This window comes from Pseudophryne corroboree, chromosome 4, assembly GCF_028390025.1.
Source record: "Pseudophryne corroboree isolate aPseCor3 chromosome 4, aPseCor3.hap2, whole genome shotgun sequence".
NCBI lineage: Eukaryota > Metazoa > Chordata > Amphibia > Anura > Myobatrachidae > Pseudophryne > Pseudophryne corroboree.
The window spans coordinates 506,266,539-506,280,802 of NC_086447.1; the positions used below are offsets into that span (position 1 = coordinate 506,266,539).

Here is a 14,264-nt window from a genome sequence, read left to right on the forward strand (position 1 = left end):
AAAGGTTTTTAAAGTGCCAGGCTCCAGTCGACCCTATCTATACCTCATGGTACTTAAGTACAGAACCTCAGTATGCACTACGACGTTAGAAAAATAAATGTTTATGCAAGAGAAAAAGACTTAAAAACAGTACTTGTAGATGTTGTGTATACCACAATGCTGGTTATGGATATTTACATACTGTACTGTATCATCCTGAAATGTATGTATACCGCCTCAAATCCAAAAGTAGAATACAAATAAATGTTAACATACTGTAAATTAGTCTTTTGTCTCATTTATACTTCACCTTTGCGAAGAAACTCTCCTTTACTGTGGTCTAGAAATTCATTTGGAAGAAATGTATAATTAGCTAGTGGATCTTGTTTCATGTTCTTAAATGTTGCTTTCTCCGCAATTTTGTTTATTGCTTGGTCATCAAGCTTCACGTCCATAAATTGGCATAATTTCAGAACAGCAGATCGTAGATCCTAGAACAATGATTTATTTATATTTGATTAAAAGGCCTTCTGCTACAAAAATAAAAATAATAAAATAGTTGTGTGTGGAGGGGGTGGGGGGTGCGTGGGGGTGTAGCATGTGCTTGCTCTGGGCACCATGACTTCACACTACACCCCTGGATGGCAGGCCTGTAATAGTTATCAGGAGCCACCTCTGCTGGTGGTGGATGACAGCACAGCTGATCTGCAAAATCTCAGCTACTGAGAGCAAGGGACAGCCTGCAAACTACTTGCCACTTTACACGTGTATTCAAACACTGTGAACACATTTGTAAAGTGCCAAGTAGTTTGCAGACTGTCCCTTGCTCTTAGCATGAGCAAGTCTGTTATTTCCCAGACAGTTATAATGCAGAGAGCAGCTAGTGTGGTAAGTATTATTGCTGTAATGGGCAGTGGTGTGTGTGTGGGGGGGGTGAGGAAGGGGGAATTGAAGGATCTGTTTCCAGAACCTGTGCTCATCCCAGGTACCCTGACTATTACTCCTACCCAGTGTCTCCTACTACTATCCCCATCGTCCCCACAACTTCCCCAGCTGCCATGTATCATTACTACTGCTTCTACCCAGTCCTCTTACCACTACCACCATCTCCCCACCACCTCCTCCAGCTGCCATGTGCTTCAGTCCCTCCTACCTCCACCAGATCCGACTACCATGTATAACTACTACTACTACTACAACTACAACCTAGTACCTACTACCACTGCCATCATCACCCCCATCAGCTCCCCAGCTGCCATGTGTCCATACTACTACCTCTACCAAGTCCATCCTATCACCATCACCCCCAGCTGCCATATATCATTACTACTACTCCAACCCTGTCCCTCCTATCACTACCATTACCATCCCCACCACCAGCCCCAGCTGCCATGTTTATGCAGATGTCTATGCAGCTGAGCAGCCTGTCACTACTGCTGAGCAGCTCTCCAGCTATGCTCAACTGCCTATGACCAGAGAGGCTGAGGGGACAGGGTGTGTGTGTGTGTGTGTGTGTGTGTGTGTGTGTGTGTGTGTGTGTGTGTGTGTGTGTGTGTATCCTCCCTCACGTTTTTACACACCTTGTTTAATGGGAGGGAGGATCCAATTGTGTGTGTGTATGGGGGGAAGGGGGCACAATACTCTTATGCTTAAAAGGAGGCCTAAACCCTTAATCCACCTTAATGTCCTTAATGGATCCAAAATTATCAGCTTTAGATCATTATAAATTGTGTTTTACCAATAGCTGAAGAGTTGTAGGATTTATATTCTGTGATATAGAACATGTAAAGTTGACTTATTTTTTATTGCTACTGGAATATCTAGAATATTGAAGCCACACTTCAGTTGGAAAAGCAATATAACATTGTTTTAAATGCTAAAGGCAAGTGTGTACCCTAAGAGAGGAAGAAATTACCCACTGATCACAAAGCATCAGATCAATGACCATTTCCTTCCTCTGCTAAAGGAAAGGGGAGTAGTCAGTGACATATACAGAATGATATCACAGAACATGATCCCACCACTAAGGAGAAAGCCCAAGCATTGGATAGCCTATGAAGTCTTTATCTCACTAATCTTGGCTCATAAGGACATGGGGGTACCTTTTTTCAAACAGCAGTAACCCTAATAGTCTGGTGGTAAATTAAAATGACTGGAAAAAAAAAAGTTAGCATCCTAGCTATTGCTAGAACAGCTGTGATAAGTCCTTCATCAGTGAAGATGTGTTCTGGTCCCTTTTTTATCCATAACCGCAGTGTCAGACAGGGGCATGAAGGGCCCACCTGGGGAATGTAATGGTAGGGGCCCATGTTTAGGGGTGTTGAGTGTGACCAGTCTCCAGAGGGGGTGTGGCCACCTGCCAGAGGCTTGGCTAACCATTAGAGAGTGCACAGTCTCTTGATAAATATATAGTCCCCTGATAAATATATATAGTAAATACTACTAGTGCATGCATGATTATGTACCCAATTAATAACAGCAATGCACTGTAGAGAATACGCCATAGTCCTGTGCAGTATAAGGTAACATACAGTACTGTATAATGTATAATTCAAATGTACAGCCTGGAGCCTGATCATTAGAGGAGGAGGTGGGGGGGGCGGGGGGGGGGATGGTGTCAGGCAATGGAGCCTACCAGGGGTTTCCCCTGTACCCCCTGCATAACCGAATAGCAAGACAATGGCTGTTGCTTAAGTTTTAATATGCTAGGGCTTACAAATAAAAATGAAATAAACATTGTTACGATCATATAGCACTTTTGCTTGATATGAGAAAAGGACTTCAATTAGCAGACACTCCTAATGCTATAAAAAAAAGTTGTGATGTATTACTTAAAATAATTTTAAGATTTCCATTAAAAGAAATAATAAGATTTTACTTACCGGTAAATCTATTTCTCGTAGTCCGTAGTGGATGCTGGGGACTCCGTAAGGACCATGGGGAATAGACGGGCTCCGCAGGAGACAGGGCACTTTAAGAAAGAATTAGGAATACTGGTGTGCACTGGCTCCTCCCTCTATGTCCCTCCTCCAGACCTCAGTTAAGGAAACTGTGCCCGGAAGAGCTGACAGTACAAGGAAAGGATTTTGGAATCCAGGGTAAGACTCATACCAGCCACACCAATCACACCGTATAACTCGTGATAAACTTACCCAGTTAATAGTATGAACAACAACAGAGCATCAGACAAACCTGATGCAACCACAACATAACCATTATTTAAGCAATAACTATATACAAGTATTGCAGAAGAATCCGCACTTGGGACGGGCGCCCAGCATCCACTACGGACTACGAGAAATAGATTTACCGGTAAGTAAAATCTTATTTTCTCTAACGTCCTAGTGGATGCTGGGGACTCCGTAAGGACCATGGGGATTATACCAAAGCTCCCAAACGGGCGGGAGAGTGCGGATGACTCTGCAGCACCGAATGAGCAAACACAAGGTCCTCCTCAGCCTGGGTATCAACTTGTAGAACTTTGCAAAGGTGTTTGAACCTGACCAAGTAGCCGCTCGGCAAAGCTGTAATGCCGAGACCCCTCGGGCAGCCGCCCAAGAAGAGCCCACCTTCCTTGTGGAGTGGGCTTTTACTGATTTTGGAAGCGGCAATCCAGCCGCAGAATGAGCCTGCTGGATCGTGTTACAGATCCAGCGAGCAATAGTTTGCTTTGAAGCAGGAGCACCCAGCTTGTTGGATGCATACAGGATAAACAGCGACTCAGTTTTCCTGACTCTAGCCGTTCTGGCTACATAAACCTTCAAAGCCCTGACTACATCCAGTAACTCGGAATCCTCCAAGTCACGAGTAGCCACAGGCACCACAATAGGTTGGTTCATATGAAAAGATGACACCACATTTGGCAGAAATTGCGGACGAGTCCTCAATTCTGCCCTGTCCATATGGATGACCAAATAGGGGCTTTTATGTGACAAAGCCGCCAATTCTGACACACGCCTAGCCGAAGCCAAGGCTAATAGCATGACCACCTTCCACGTGAGATATTTTAACTCCACGGTTTTAAGCGGCTCAAACCAGTGTGATTTCAGGAAACTCAACACCACGTAAAGATCCCAAGGTGCCACTGGAGGCACAAACGGGGGCTGAATATGCAGCACTCCCTTTACAGACGTCTGAACTTCAGGTAGAGAAGCTAGTTCTTTTTGAAAGAAAATGGATAGGGCCGAAATCTGGACCTTAATGGACCCCAATTTTAGGCCCAAAGTCACTCCCGACTGTAGGAAGTGAAGGAAACGGCCCAGCTGGAATTCCTCTCTAGGGGCATTCCTGGCCTCACACCAAGCAACATATTTTCGCCGTATACGGTGATAATGTTTAGCCGTCACGTCCTTCCTAGCCTTTATCAGCGTAGGAATAACCTCATCCGGAATACCTTTTTCTGCTAGGATCCGGCGTTCAACCGCCATGCCGTCAAACGCAGCCGCGGTAAGTCTTGGAACAGACAAGGTCCCTGCTGCAACAGATTCTGCCTTAGAGGCAGAGGCCATGGGTCCTCTGTGAGCATTTCTTGCAGCTCTGGATACCAAGTCCTTCTTGGCCAATCCGGAACAATGAGTATTGTCCTCACTCCTCTTTTTCTTATGATTCTCAGCACCTTGGGTATGAGAGGAAGAGGAGGAAACACATAAACCGACTGGAACATCCACGGTGTCACCAGTGCGTCTACAGCTATCGCCTGAGGGTCTCTTGACCTGGCGCAATACCTCTGTAGCTTTTTGTTGAGGCGGGATGCCATCATGTCCACCTGTGGCAGTTCCCACCGACCTACAATCTGCGCGAAGACTTCTTGATGAAGTTCCCACTCTCCCGGGTGGAGGTCGTGCCTGCTGAGGAAGTCTGCTTCCCAGTTGTCCACTCCCGGAATGAACACTGCAGACAGTGCTCGTACGTGATTCTCCGCCCATCGAAGAATTCTGGTGGCTTCCGCCATCGCCACCCAGCTCCTTGTGCCGCCTTGGCGGTTTACATGATCCACTGCGGTGATGTTGTCTGATTGAATCAGCACCGATTGGTTGCGAAGCAGGGTCTCCGCTTGACTTAGGGCGTTGTATATGGCCCTTAGTTCCAGGATATTGATGTGAAGGCAAGTCTCCTGACTTGACCACAGCCCTTGGAAATTTCTTCCCTGAGTGACTGCCCCCCACCCTCGGAGGCTTGCATCCGTGGTCACCAGGACCCAGTCCTGAATGCCGAACCTGCGGCCCTCGAGAAGGTGAGTACTCTGCAGCCACCACAGAAGAGACACCCTGGCCCTGGGGGATAGGGTGATCAGCCGATGCATCTGTAGATGCGATCCGGACCACTTGTCCAACAGATTCCATTGAAAAGGTCCTCGCATGGAACCTGCCGAAGGGAATGGCCTCGCATGACGCCACCATCTTTCCCAGGACTCTCGTGCAGTGATGCACCGACACCTGTTTTGGTTTTAAGAGGTCTCTGACCAGTGTCATGAGTTCCCGAGCCTTCTCCCTTGGGAGAAAACCTTCTTCTGGTCTTCCAGAATCATGCCCAGGAAGGGCAGACGTGTCGTAGGAATCAGCTGCGACTTTGGAATATTCAGAATCCAGCCGTGCTGTTGTAACACTTCCCGAGAGCGTGCTACACTAATCAGCAACTGCTCTCTGGACCTCGCCTTTATGAGGAGATAATCCAAGTATGGGATAATTGTGACCCCCTGCTTGTGCAGGAGCACCATCATTTCCGCCATTACCTTGGTGAAAATTCTCGGGGCCGTGGAAAGCCCAAACGGCAACGTCTGAAATTGGTAATGACAGTCCTGTATTGCAAATCTCAGGAACGCCTGATGAGGAGGGAAGATCGGAACATGAAGGTACGCATCCTTTATGTCCAGGGACACCATCCAATCCCCCTCCCCTCCAGGCTGGCGATGATCGCTCTGAGCGATTCCATCTTGAACTTGAACTTCTTCAAGTACAAGTTCAGGGATTTTAAATTCAGAATGGGTCTGACCGAACCGTCCGGTTTCTGGACCACAAACAGGGTTGAGTAATACCCCTTTCCTTGCTGGAGAAGAGGAACTTTGACTATCACTTGTTGAAGATACAATTTTTAATTGCATTCAACACTAACTCCCTTTCTGACGGGGAAGTTGGCAGAGCCGATTTGAAAAACCGGCGAGGAGGCACGTCTTCGAATTTCAGCCTGTATCCCTGAGAAACAATCTCTATAGCCCAGGGATCCACCTGTGATTGAACCCAGACCTGGCTGAAAAATCGAAGACGCGCCCCCACCCCAGGGCAGACGTGTCGTAGGAATCAGCTGCGACTTTGGAATATTCAGAATCCAGCCGTGCTGTTGTAACACTTCCCGAGAGCGTGCTACACTAATCAGCAACTGCTCTCTGGACCTCGCCTTTATGAGGAGATCGTCCAAGTATGGGATAATTGTGACTCCTTGCTTTCGCAGGAGCACCATCATTACTGCCATTACCTTGGTAAATATTCTCGGTGCCGTGGACAGACCAAACAGCAACGTCTGGAATTGGTAATGACAATCCTGTACCACAAATCTGAGGTACTCCTGATGAGGTGGATAAACGGGGACATGAAGGTAAGCATCCTTTATGTCCAGAGACACCATAAAATCCCCCTCCCTTGCGATGACCGCTCTGAGCGATTCCATCTTGAACTTGAACTTTTCAAGTATATGTTCAGGCATTTTAAATTCAATATGGGTCTGACCGAACCATCTGGTATCGGGACTACAACATGGTCGAATAATAACCCCCTCCTTGTTGAAGGAGGGGAACCTTGACCACCACCTGTTGAAGATACAATTTGTGAATTGCAGTTAACCCTGTTTCCCTCTCGGGGGGGGGGGGGAGCCGGCAGGGCCGTCAGTGAGGAGGCATCTTCTCAAAGTCCAGCTTGTATCCCTGAGACACAATATCTATTGCCCAGGGATCTAACAGGGAGTGAACCCACTTGTGGCTAAACTTACGAAAGCGTGCCCCCACCGGGCCTAGCTCCGCCTGTGGAGCCCCAGCGACATGCGGTGGATTTTCGTAGAGGCCGGGGAGGACTTCTGTTCCTGGGAACTAGCTGTGTTGTGCAGCTGGTTTCCTCTGCCCCCGCCTCTGGCAAGAAAGGACGCACCTCGGACTTTCTTGTTTCTTTGTTCGAAAGGCTGCATTTGATAATGACGTGCTTTCCTAGGCTGTGCAGGAATATAAGGCAAAATATCAGAATTACCAGCTATAGCTGTGGAGACCAGGTCCGAGAACCCTTCTCCACACAATCCTCAGCCTTCCATATGCCACTTAAGTTGGCATCATCTGTCCATTGCATATTCTATAGGATACGTCAAGCAGAAATCGACATAGCTTTGCCTCTAGGACCCAGTATACTCATGTCTCTTTGGGCATGTTTTATGATATATATCTCTTAAGACAGCATCTTTAATATATATATATATATCTATCTCTATATATACATATATATATATATATATATATATATATACATACTAGGGTCTCAATTTCTGCTGATAAGGTACCTGTCCACGCCACCACAGCGCTATAACCCCATGCCGACACAATCGCCGGTCTGAGTAGTGTACCAAAATGTGCACGCTTTCTGCAGGATCTCTGAGAATAGCTAGGGCTACCTTTTGGGCAGACTTGACACCCTAGGGGAAGATTCCCATCACATCCTGGCCCTAGTGGGGAAAGGATACTGCCTGAGAATTCTTTGTGGGAAGCTGCAGTCTCTTGTCTGGAGATTCCCGCTCTTTTTCCTCATGAGAGGAGGGAAATTTACCTCAGCTTTCTTCCCCTTAAAATGTGTACCCTTGTGTCAGGGACAGATGAGTCATCAGTGATATGCAAATCATCTTTATTACAATAATCATATATTGAATACTTTTCTGCCATTTCGGCTGTAACTTTGCATTATCGTAGTCGACACAGGAGTCAAACTCCGTGTCGATATCACTGTCTATTATTTTGGATAGTGAGCATTGTGAAGCTCTGAAGGTCTCTGCGCCATAGGGACAGACATGGGTAGATTTCCTGTCTGTTCTCTAATCTTTTGTGCAATAAATTCACCTTAGCACTTACACATATCCAAACAGGTGTCGGCGTTGTCGACAGAGACACCCTCTCACACACATATTAGCTCCATCTCCTCCTTAGGGGAGCCTTTTACCTCAGACATGTCGACACCCACGTACCGACACACCACACACACAGGGGATGCTCTATTTGAAGACAGTTCCCCCACAAGGCCCTTTGGAGAGACAGAGAGTATGCCAGCACACACCCCAGCGCTATATGACCCAGGAATCACACAGTAACGTAGTTTTAACCCAGTAGCTGCTGTATACATTGTTTTTACGCCAAATTTATGTGCCCCCCCTCTCTTTTTCACCCTCTTCTATTGTGCTTCTGCAGGGGAGAGCCTGGGGAGCTTCCTCTCAACGGAGCTGTGGAGAGAAAATGGCGCTGGTGAGTGCTGAGGAAGAAGCCCCGCCCCCTCAGCGGCGGGCTTCTGTCCCGCGATTTTGTGTAAAATATGGCGGGGGCTCATGCATATATACAGTGCCCAACTGTATATATGCCCACTTGGCCAAGAGGTCTCTAATTGCTGCCCAGGGCGCACCCCCCCCCTGCGCCCTGCACCCTACAGTGACCGGAGTGTGTGGGTGTAATGTGGGAGCAATGGCGCACAGCTGCAGTGCTGTGCGCTACCTCATATGAAGACTGGAGTCTTCTGCCGCCATTTTTGAAGTCTTCTTGCTTCTCACGCCGGCTTCTGGCTTCTGGCTCTGCGAGGGGGACAGCGGCGCGGCTCTGGGATCAGACGACCAAGGGTGCGATCCTGTGTTCGATCCCTCTGGAGCTAATGGTGTCCAGTAGCCTAAGAAGCATGACCTATCCACAGTGAGTAGGTCTGCTTCTCTCCCCTCAGTCCCACGTAGCAGAGAGTCTGTTGCCAGCAGATCTCTCTGAAAATAAAAAATCCTAACAAAATACTTTCTATCTAGCAAGCTCAGGAGAGCTCACTAAAGTGCATCCAGCTCGTCCGGGGACAGATTCTAACTGAGGTCTGGAGGAGGGACATAGAGGGAGGAGCCAGTGCACACCAGTATTCCTAATTCTTTTTTAAAGTGCCTTGTCTCCTGCGGAGCCCGTCTATTCCCCATGGTCCTTACGGAGTCCCCAGCATCCACTAGGACGTTAGAGAAAGTAGAATATTTTAACGTTGCCGTCTTCTTTTTGTCCATGTACAGTGTGAAAATACAAAATAATTGAAAGTGGGTACAATAGGTAGACAATGTGTAATGCTAAATTTATAATAAAGGCACCTATTAAAATAAATGAACCCACCAAAAATAATAAATATTTAACTGGCAGATCCTGGCCCTCATTCCGAGTTGTTCGCTCGCTAGCTGCTTTTAGCAGCATTGCACACGCTAGGCCGCCGCCCTCTAGGAGTGTCTTAGCTTAGCAAAATAGCGAACGAAAGATTAGCAGAACTGCTACTAAATAATTCCCTGCAGTTTCTGAGTAGTTCCAGACCTACTCCTAGACTGCGATCACCTCAGTCCGTTTAGTTCTTGGTTTGACGTCACAAACACGCCCTGCATTCGGCCAGCCACTCCCCGGTTTCTCCAGCCACTCCTGCGTTTTTACCTTGCACGTCTGCATTTTTTAGCACACTCCCTGAAAACAGACAGTTTCCGCCCAGAAACACCCACATCCTGTCAATCACACTACGATCACTTGAGCGATGAAAAAACGTCGCTCGACCTTGTGTAAATCTACAAAGTTTTGTGTGAAATTACTTAGCACATGTGCGCTGCGTACCATGCGCATGCGCATTTTTGCAGTTTTTTTACTTAATCGCTGCACTGCGAAAATCGGCAGCGAGCGAACAACTCGGAATGTTCTTATGTTCATTATGTTCAACTCGGAATGAACTCTTATGTTCTTTGAAAATGTAACAAAAGTAGATGAGAAAAATGACCTTGTCACTTTCTTCTCATAGGCTAGGACCTCTAGGTTCTTTCATTATTCTAGGTTTATTTATTAACTAAATATGGGCCAACCATTATTGCCTGCCATGTAGCTTCCACATGTTCCTACATTAAGGGCTACAGACCTTTGAGTTTGAGGTACTGTAGCGTCTCCAATATCCAAAATGTTTGGGACCAGAAGTATTTTGGATACTGCATTTCTCTGTATTTTGGAATATTTGCATACTATAATGAGATACTGTATCTTGGAGATGGGACCCATGCCTAAACTTAGACTGCATTTACAGTATGTCTCATGTACACCTTATACATGTTATGAGCCACGGCTGTGGCTCATTCCTGTTTTGCATTTTGGTTATGTATTTTGTGTTATACTTCTGTTTCTGTTCACCGTGGGTGTCATGGGGTGTTCGGAGCCCACCCTTAAGGAGAGGGTACTGTTATGAACCACAGGTAGTGGTTCATTCCTGTTTTCCGTATTTTATGTTTATAGTTCTCTTGCAGGCCAGGATTTCCCTTTGCTCTGGTTTAGAAGACTCTTGTTTGCTGCCGGTGGTGAGTCTGTGTAATTGCAGCCTGTTTCCATGTGTTTGGCCTCACCTGTCTGTTAATTGCATCTTGTCAGTTTGGAGTCGTGCAACAGGGCAGCTGCACGACATAATTAATTAGGGCTCTCTGTTATATTCTGGCTCGGTGCAATACACAGATGCTGGTGATAGTTCTGAGCTAGTTCCTGAGTTCTGAGCTAGTTCCTGCCAGTTCCTGATTTTCTGAGCTTCTGTCTAGCAGCTTCTGTCTAGCTGCTTCCAGTCTTGTTCCAGTGTCTGTTCCAGTGTCTGTTCCAGTGTCTGTTCCAGTGTCTGATCCAGTGTCTGATCCAGTGTCCGATTCAGTGTCCTGCCGTGAAGCGTTCCTGTCCAGAAGTCCTGTGGCTTTGTCTGTGCCTGATCGAGTATCTGGCTTCTTGGTGTCCAACAGTCTGTCGTTTGGGATTCTGCCCGTCCTCCGGTTCTGTGAGCCTGTGTCTGCTACATTGGGGGTTCCTGTCCGTTTGCCAGTATTTGTACCAGTTTCGTGAGTAGCGGCTTTGCCGCGTCCGTCGGCCTAGGCCTCTGTATTCTTTGGTTATATGTTTCTGGTGTTTTGCAGAGGGTTCTGCATATGCTGTCACCGCCGGTACACAACAGTATTGTGTCGGCGTGTGGACAGCATTTCCTTTGTTGTGCTTTTCCTTTGGCGGCGTGCCGCACATATATTTAGTTTTAGGGTTGTTAGTAGCCCCTAGCCTTCTGTTTGCTTTAGTGTGAGGTCCCCTTGTTATTATCCTGTCTCGGTTCACGCCTTGTCTCACTCTAAGACCTGGGGGCATCGGAGTTGGGCAGACCTAATCCGCCCTTCAAACGCGGCTGCCGTGGGCCCAAGAAACCCTAGTCACGCAGGCGTGAACTGACCACACGGGTGAAACAATGGAGGTAGGCTGCTAGGGGCTATTTCCATACCACACCTTATTTCAGCATCACGTTCTGGTGCTCTGGACTCACTACGCAACATCTCTCTTGTTCTGAGCACCAGGAACGTAACATTATCACCGGCCATACAACAAAAAAGAAACAAAGCTAAATAGTAGTTTTTTCTTTTTTGGTCCAGTGTCTTGTCTAGAATCCAGTCCTGTCTAGAATCCAGTCCTGTCTAGAATTCAGTGTGCAGAATCTAGTCCGGTGTTTAGAATCCAGTCCTGTCTAGAATTCAGTGTGCAGAATCCAGTCCGGTGTTTAGAATCCAGTCCTGTCTAGAATTCAGTGTGCAGAATCCAGTCCGGTGTTTAGAATCCAATCCTGTCTAGAATTCAGTGTGCAGAATCCAGTCCGGTGTTTAGAATCCAGTCCTGTCTAGAATTCGGTGTGCAGAATCCAGTCGTGTCTAAAATCTTGTCTAAGAATCTTGTCTAGAAACTTGTCTAGAATCTTGTCTTAGAATCGTGTCTAGAATCGTGTCTAGTCTTGTCTTGTCTAGTTTGAAATCCTCCTATGCCTCGTATGCAAGCCCTGCAGGCGTCTCTCTCAGCCCTGAACTCTGCTTTCAGTGCTTTGAAACCTGAGCGGCTGGAAGTTTTGCAGCAATCCTTAAAGCAACTGCAAAACCTTCTGACCAAAATTTTGCTTATTTTGCCAGAAGTTGTTGAGAGTTCATCCTCTAAAGAGACTCTTGTTCACAATATGGTGACAAGAGAATCCTCAGGTTTAATTGAAGAGAAAAGGTTTAAAAGTTTTCTGCAGCCCAGGCTCTCAGAAGAGGAGCGTCTGCGTCGCAGAAACTTAAATTTATGCATATATTGTGGGGGTTTAGGCCACTATCTGCAGACCTGTGAGTTGCGCAAGCCAAAGTGTGGCGACAAGTCCTGCCCTCTGGCCAAGTTGAGTCAGGATACAAGACCTACTCCTGTCTCTACTGTGGCAGAGGTACTTGTCACACAACCCACACTAAAAAGCACTCTGTCCTATAACTGGGGTCCTTGGACTAGGGTGCCCATTATAGATTCAGGAACCAAAGGAGAATGTTTCTCTCCTCTCTTGATTTTCCTGTTGTAGCAGAGTTGCAAACCCCTGGAGCGGTGCCCAGGGTCCTGGAGCGGTGCCCGATGCCCGGGGTCCTGGAGCGGTGCCCGATGCCCGGGGTCCTGGAGCGGTGCCCGATGCCCAGAGTCCTGGAGCGGTGCCCGATGCCCAGAGTCCTGGAGCGGTGCCCGATGCCCAGAGTCCTGGAGCGGTGCCCGATGCCCAGAGTCCTGGAGTGGTGCCTGATGCCCAGAGTCCTGGAGTGGTACCCGATGCCCAGAGTCCTGGAACGGTACCCGATGCCCAGATTCCTGGAGCGGTACCCGATGCCCAGAGTCATAGAGGAACATCGAATATAATAGCTCAGGTGTCAATACCAGAAGGGGTCTCAGAAGCTGTTACCCCAGGTAGGGACTTGAAAAGCGCAACCCCAGAAAGGGTATCTAAAACCATAGTTCTAGAAGGGAACTCGAGAAGCAAAACCCCAGAAGGGATCTTTGAAGTAATATCCCCAAGTGGGGTCTCGAGAGACTCAGCCCCAGAGAAGGGTCTAGAGGTCGCTTCCCCAGGAAAGGACTGAAGAGGCATAGCGTTAGTGGAGGTTCTGAAGGTTATAGCTTCAGCAAAAGTCCCGGAGGTCATAGTCCCTTGAGAAGTTTCGATAATTATCGACTCAGAGAGGGAGGCTGACGGCCCGGTCCCAGAGAGGGAGGCTGACGGCCCGGTCCCAGAGAGGGAGGCTGACGGCCCGGTCCCAGAGAGGGAGGCTGACGGCCCGATCCCAGAGAGGGAGGCTGATGGCCCGGTCCCAGTAAAAGAATCTGAGGAGCTGCCCCCAGCGGGGTCCCCGAAGGCCACTGCCCCAGCGGGGTTCCCGAAGGCCACTGCCCCAGCGGGGTTCCCGAAGGCCACTGCCCCAGCGGGGTTCCCGAAGGCCACTGCCCCAGAGGGGGTTCCGAGAGCCACTGCCCCGGGTGGGGTTCCGAGGGCCACTGCCCCGGGTGGGGTTCAGAAAGTCTCAGCCCCGAGTAAGGTCAGTAGTGAACAGGTCCTAGCAATGCACTCCAGTCAGTCAGATGGGGAGGAAGCAGATCCTGACTCTTTTGATATCTCAATGTCTATAGTCTTTGATGGGGACTTAGTCCAATTTATTGCACTAACCAAACACTACTACACCATTTTGTTGTCTAGACCATTTCTGGGCATCACTTCAGAGAACCTTGTGCTCTATCTGATATATTCCTTTAGAGGAGAGCCTTTTGAGTGGGCATCCAACTTATTGAAAACTGAAGATCCCATTCTTCAGGATCCCCCGGCATTCAGTGATGCAGTTATTAGGAGATATGGTTCCAAAGAAATTGGTTCAGGTTCCTCTAGGTCACCCGTCTTATCTGCTGAGAGTCCACCGTATACTGTAAACTTGGCACAAAAATCACAGCCTATTACCATTGCTACTGGATGTGCTTTCCTGTCTTCTCCCTACAGGAAATCTTCTAAAGTTTCAGTACCTAGGGGAATGGAACCAATCTATGGTCTGTTCTCAGATTCTGAAACTGATGAGGTTTCTTATATGCCGGGGCACTCTGGTAGGAGAGGGAAGAAGCATCTGATTGCTCGACCTATATGTTTTGAAGAATTTTTTGAGCCAGAGATTTCTTCCTTTCCTGGTGTCGCCAAGCAAGCACAGGGTAAAAAGAAGAAAAAGAAATATTG

The 14,264-nt window shown here is 47.8% G+C and overlaps 1 protein-coding gene across 1 annotated transcript in view; it reads right to left on the reverse strand.

Annotated features, from left to right (window-relative positions):
* The window catches only part of LOC134909865 (amine sulfotransferase-like), a 211,438-nt gene that overhangs the window by 53,458 nt on the left and 143,716 nt on the right, over window positions 1-14,264 (reverse strand). The window contains exon 6 of the mRNA XM_063917192.1: window positions 290-470. Coding sequence (XP_063773262.1) covers window positions 290-470 — 181 coding nt within the window. The remainder of the gene's footprint in view (window positions 1-289; window positions 471-14,264) is intronic.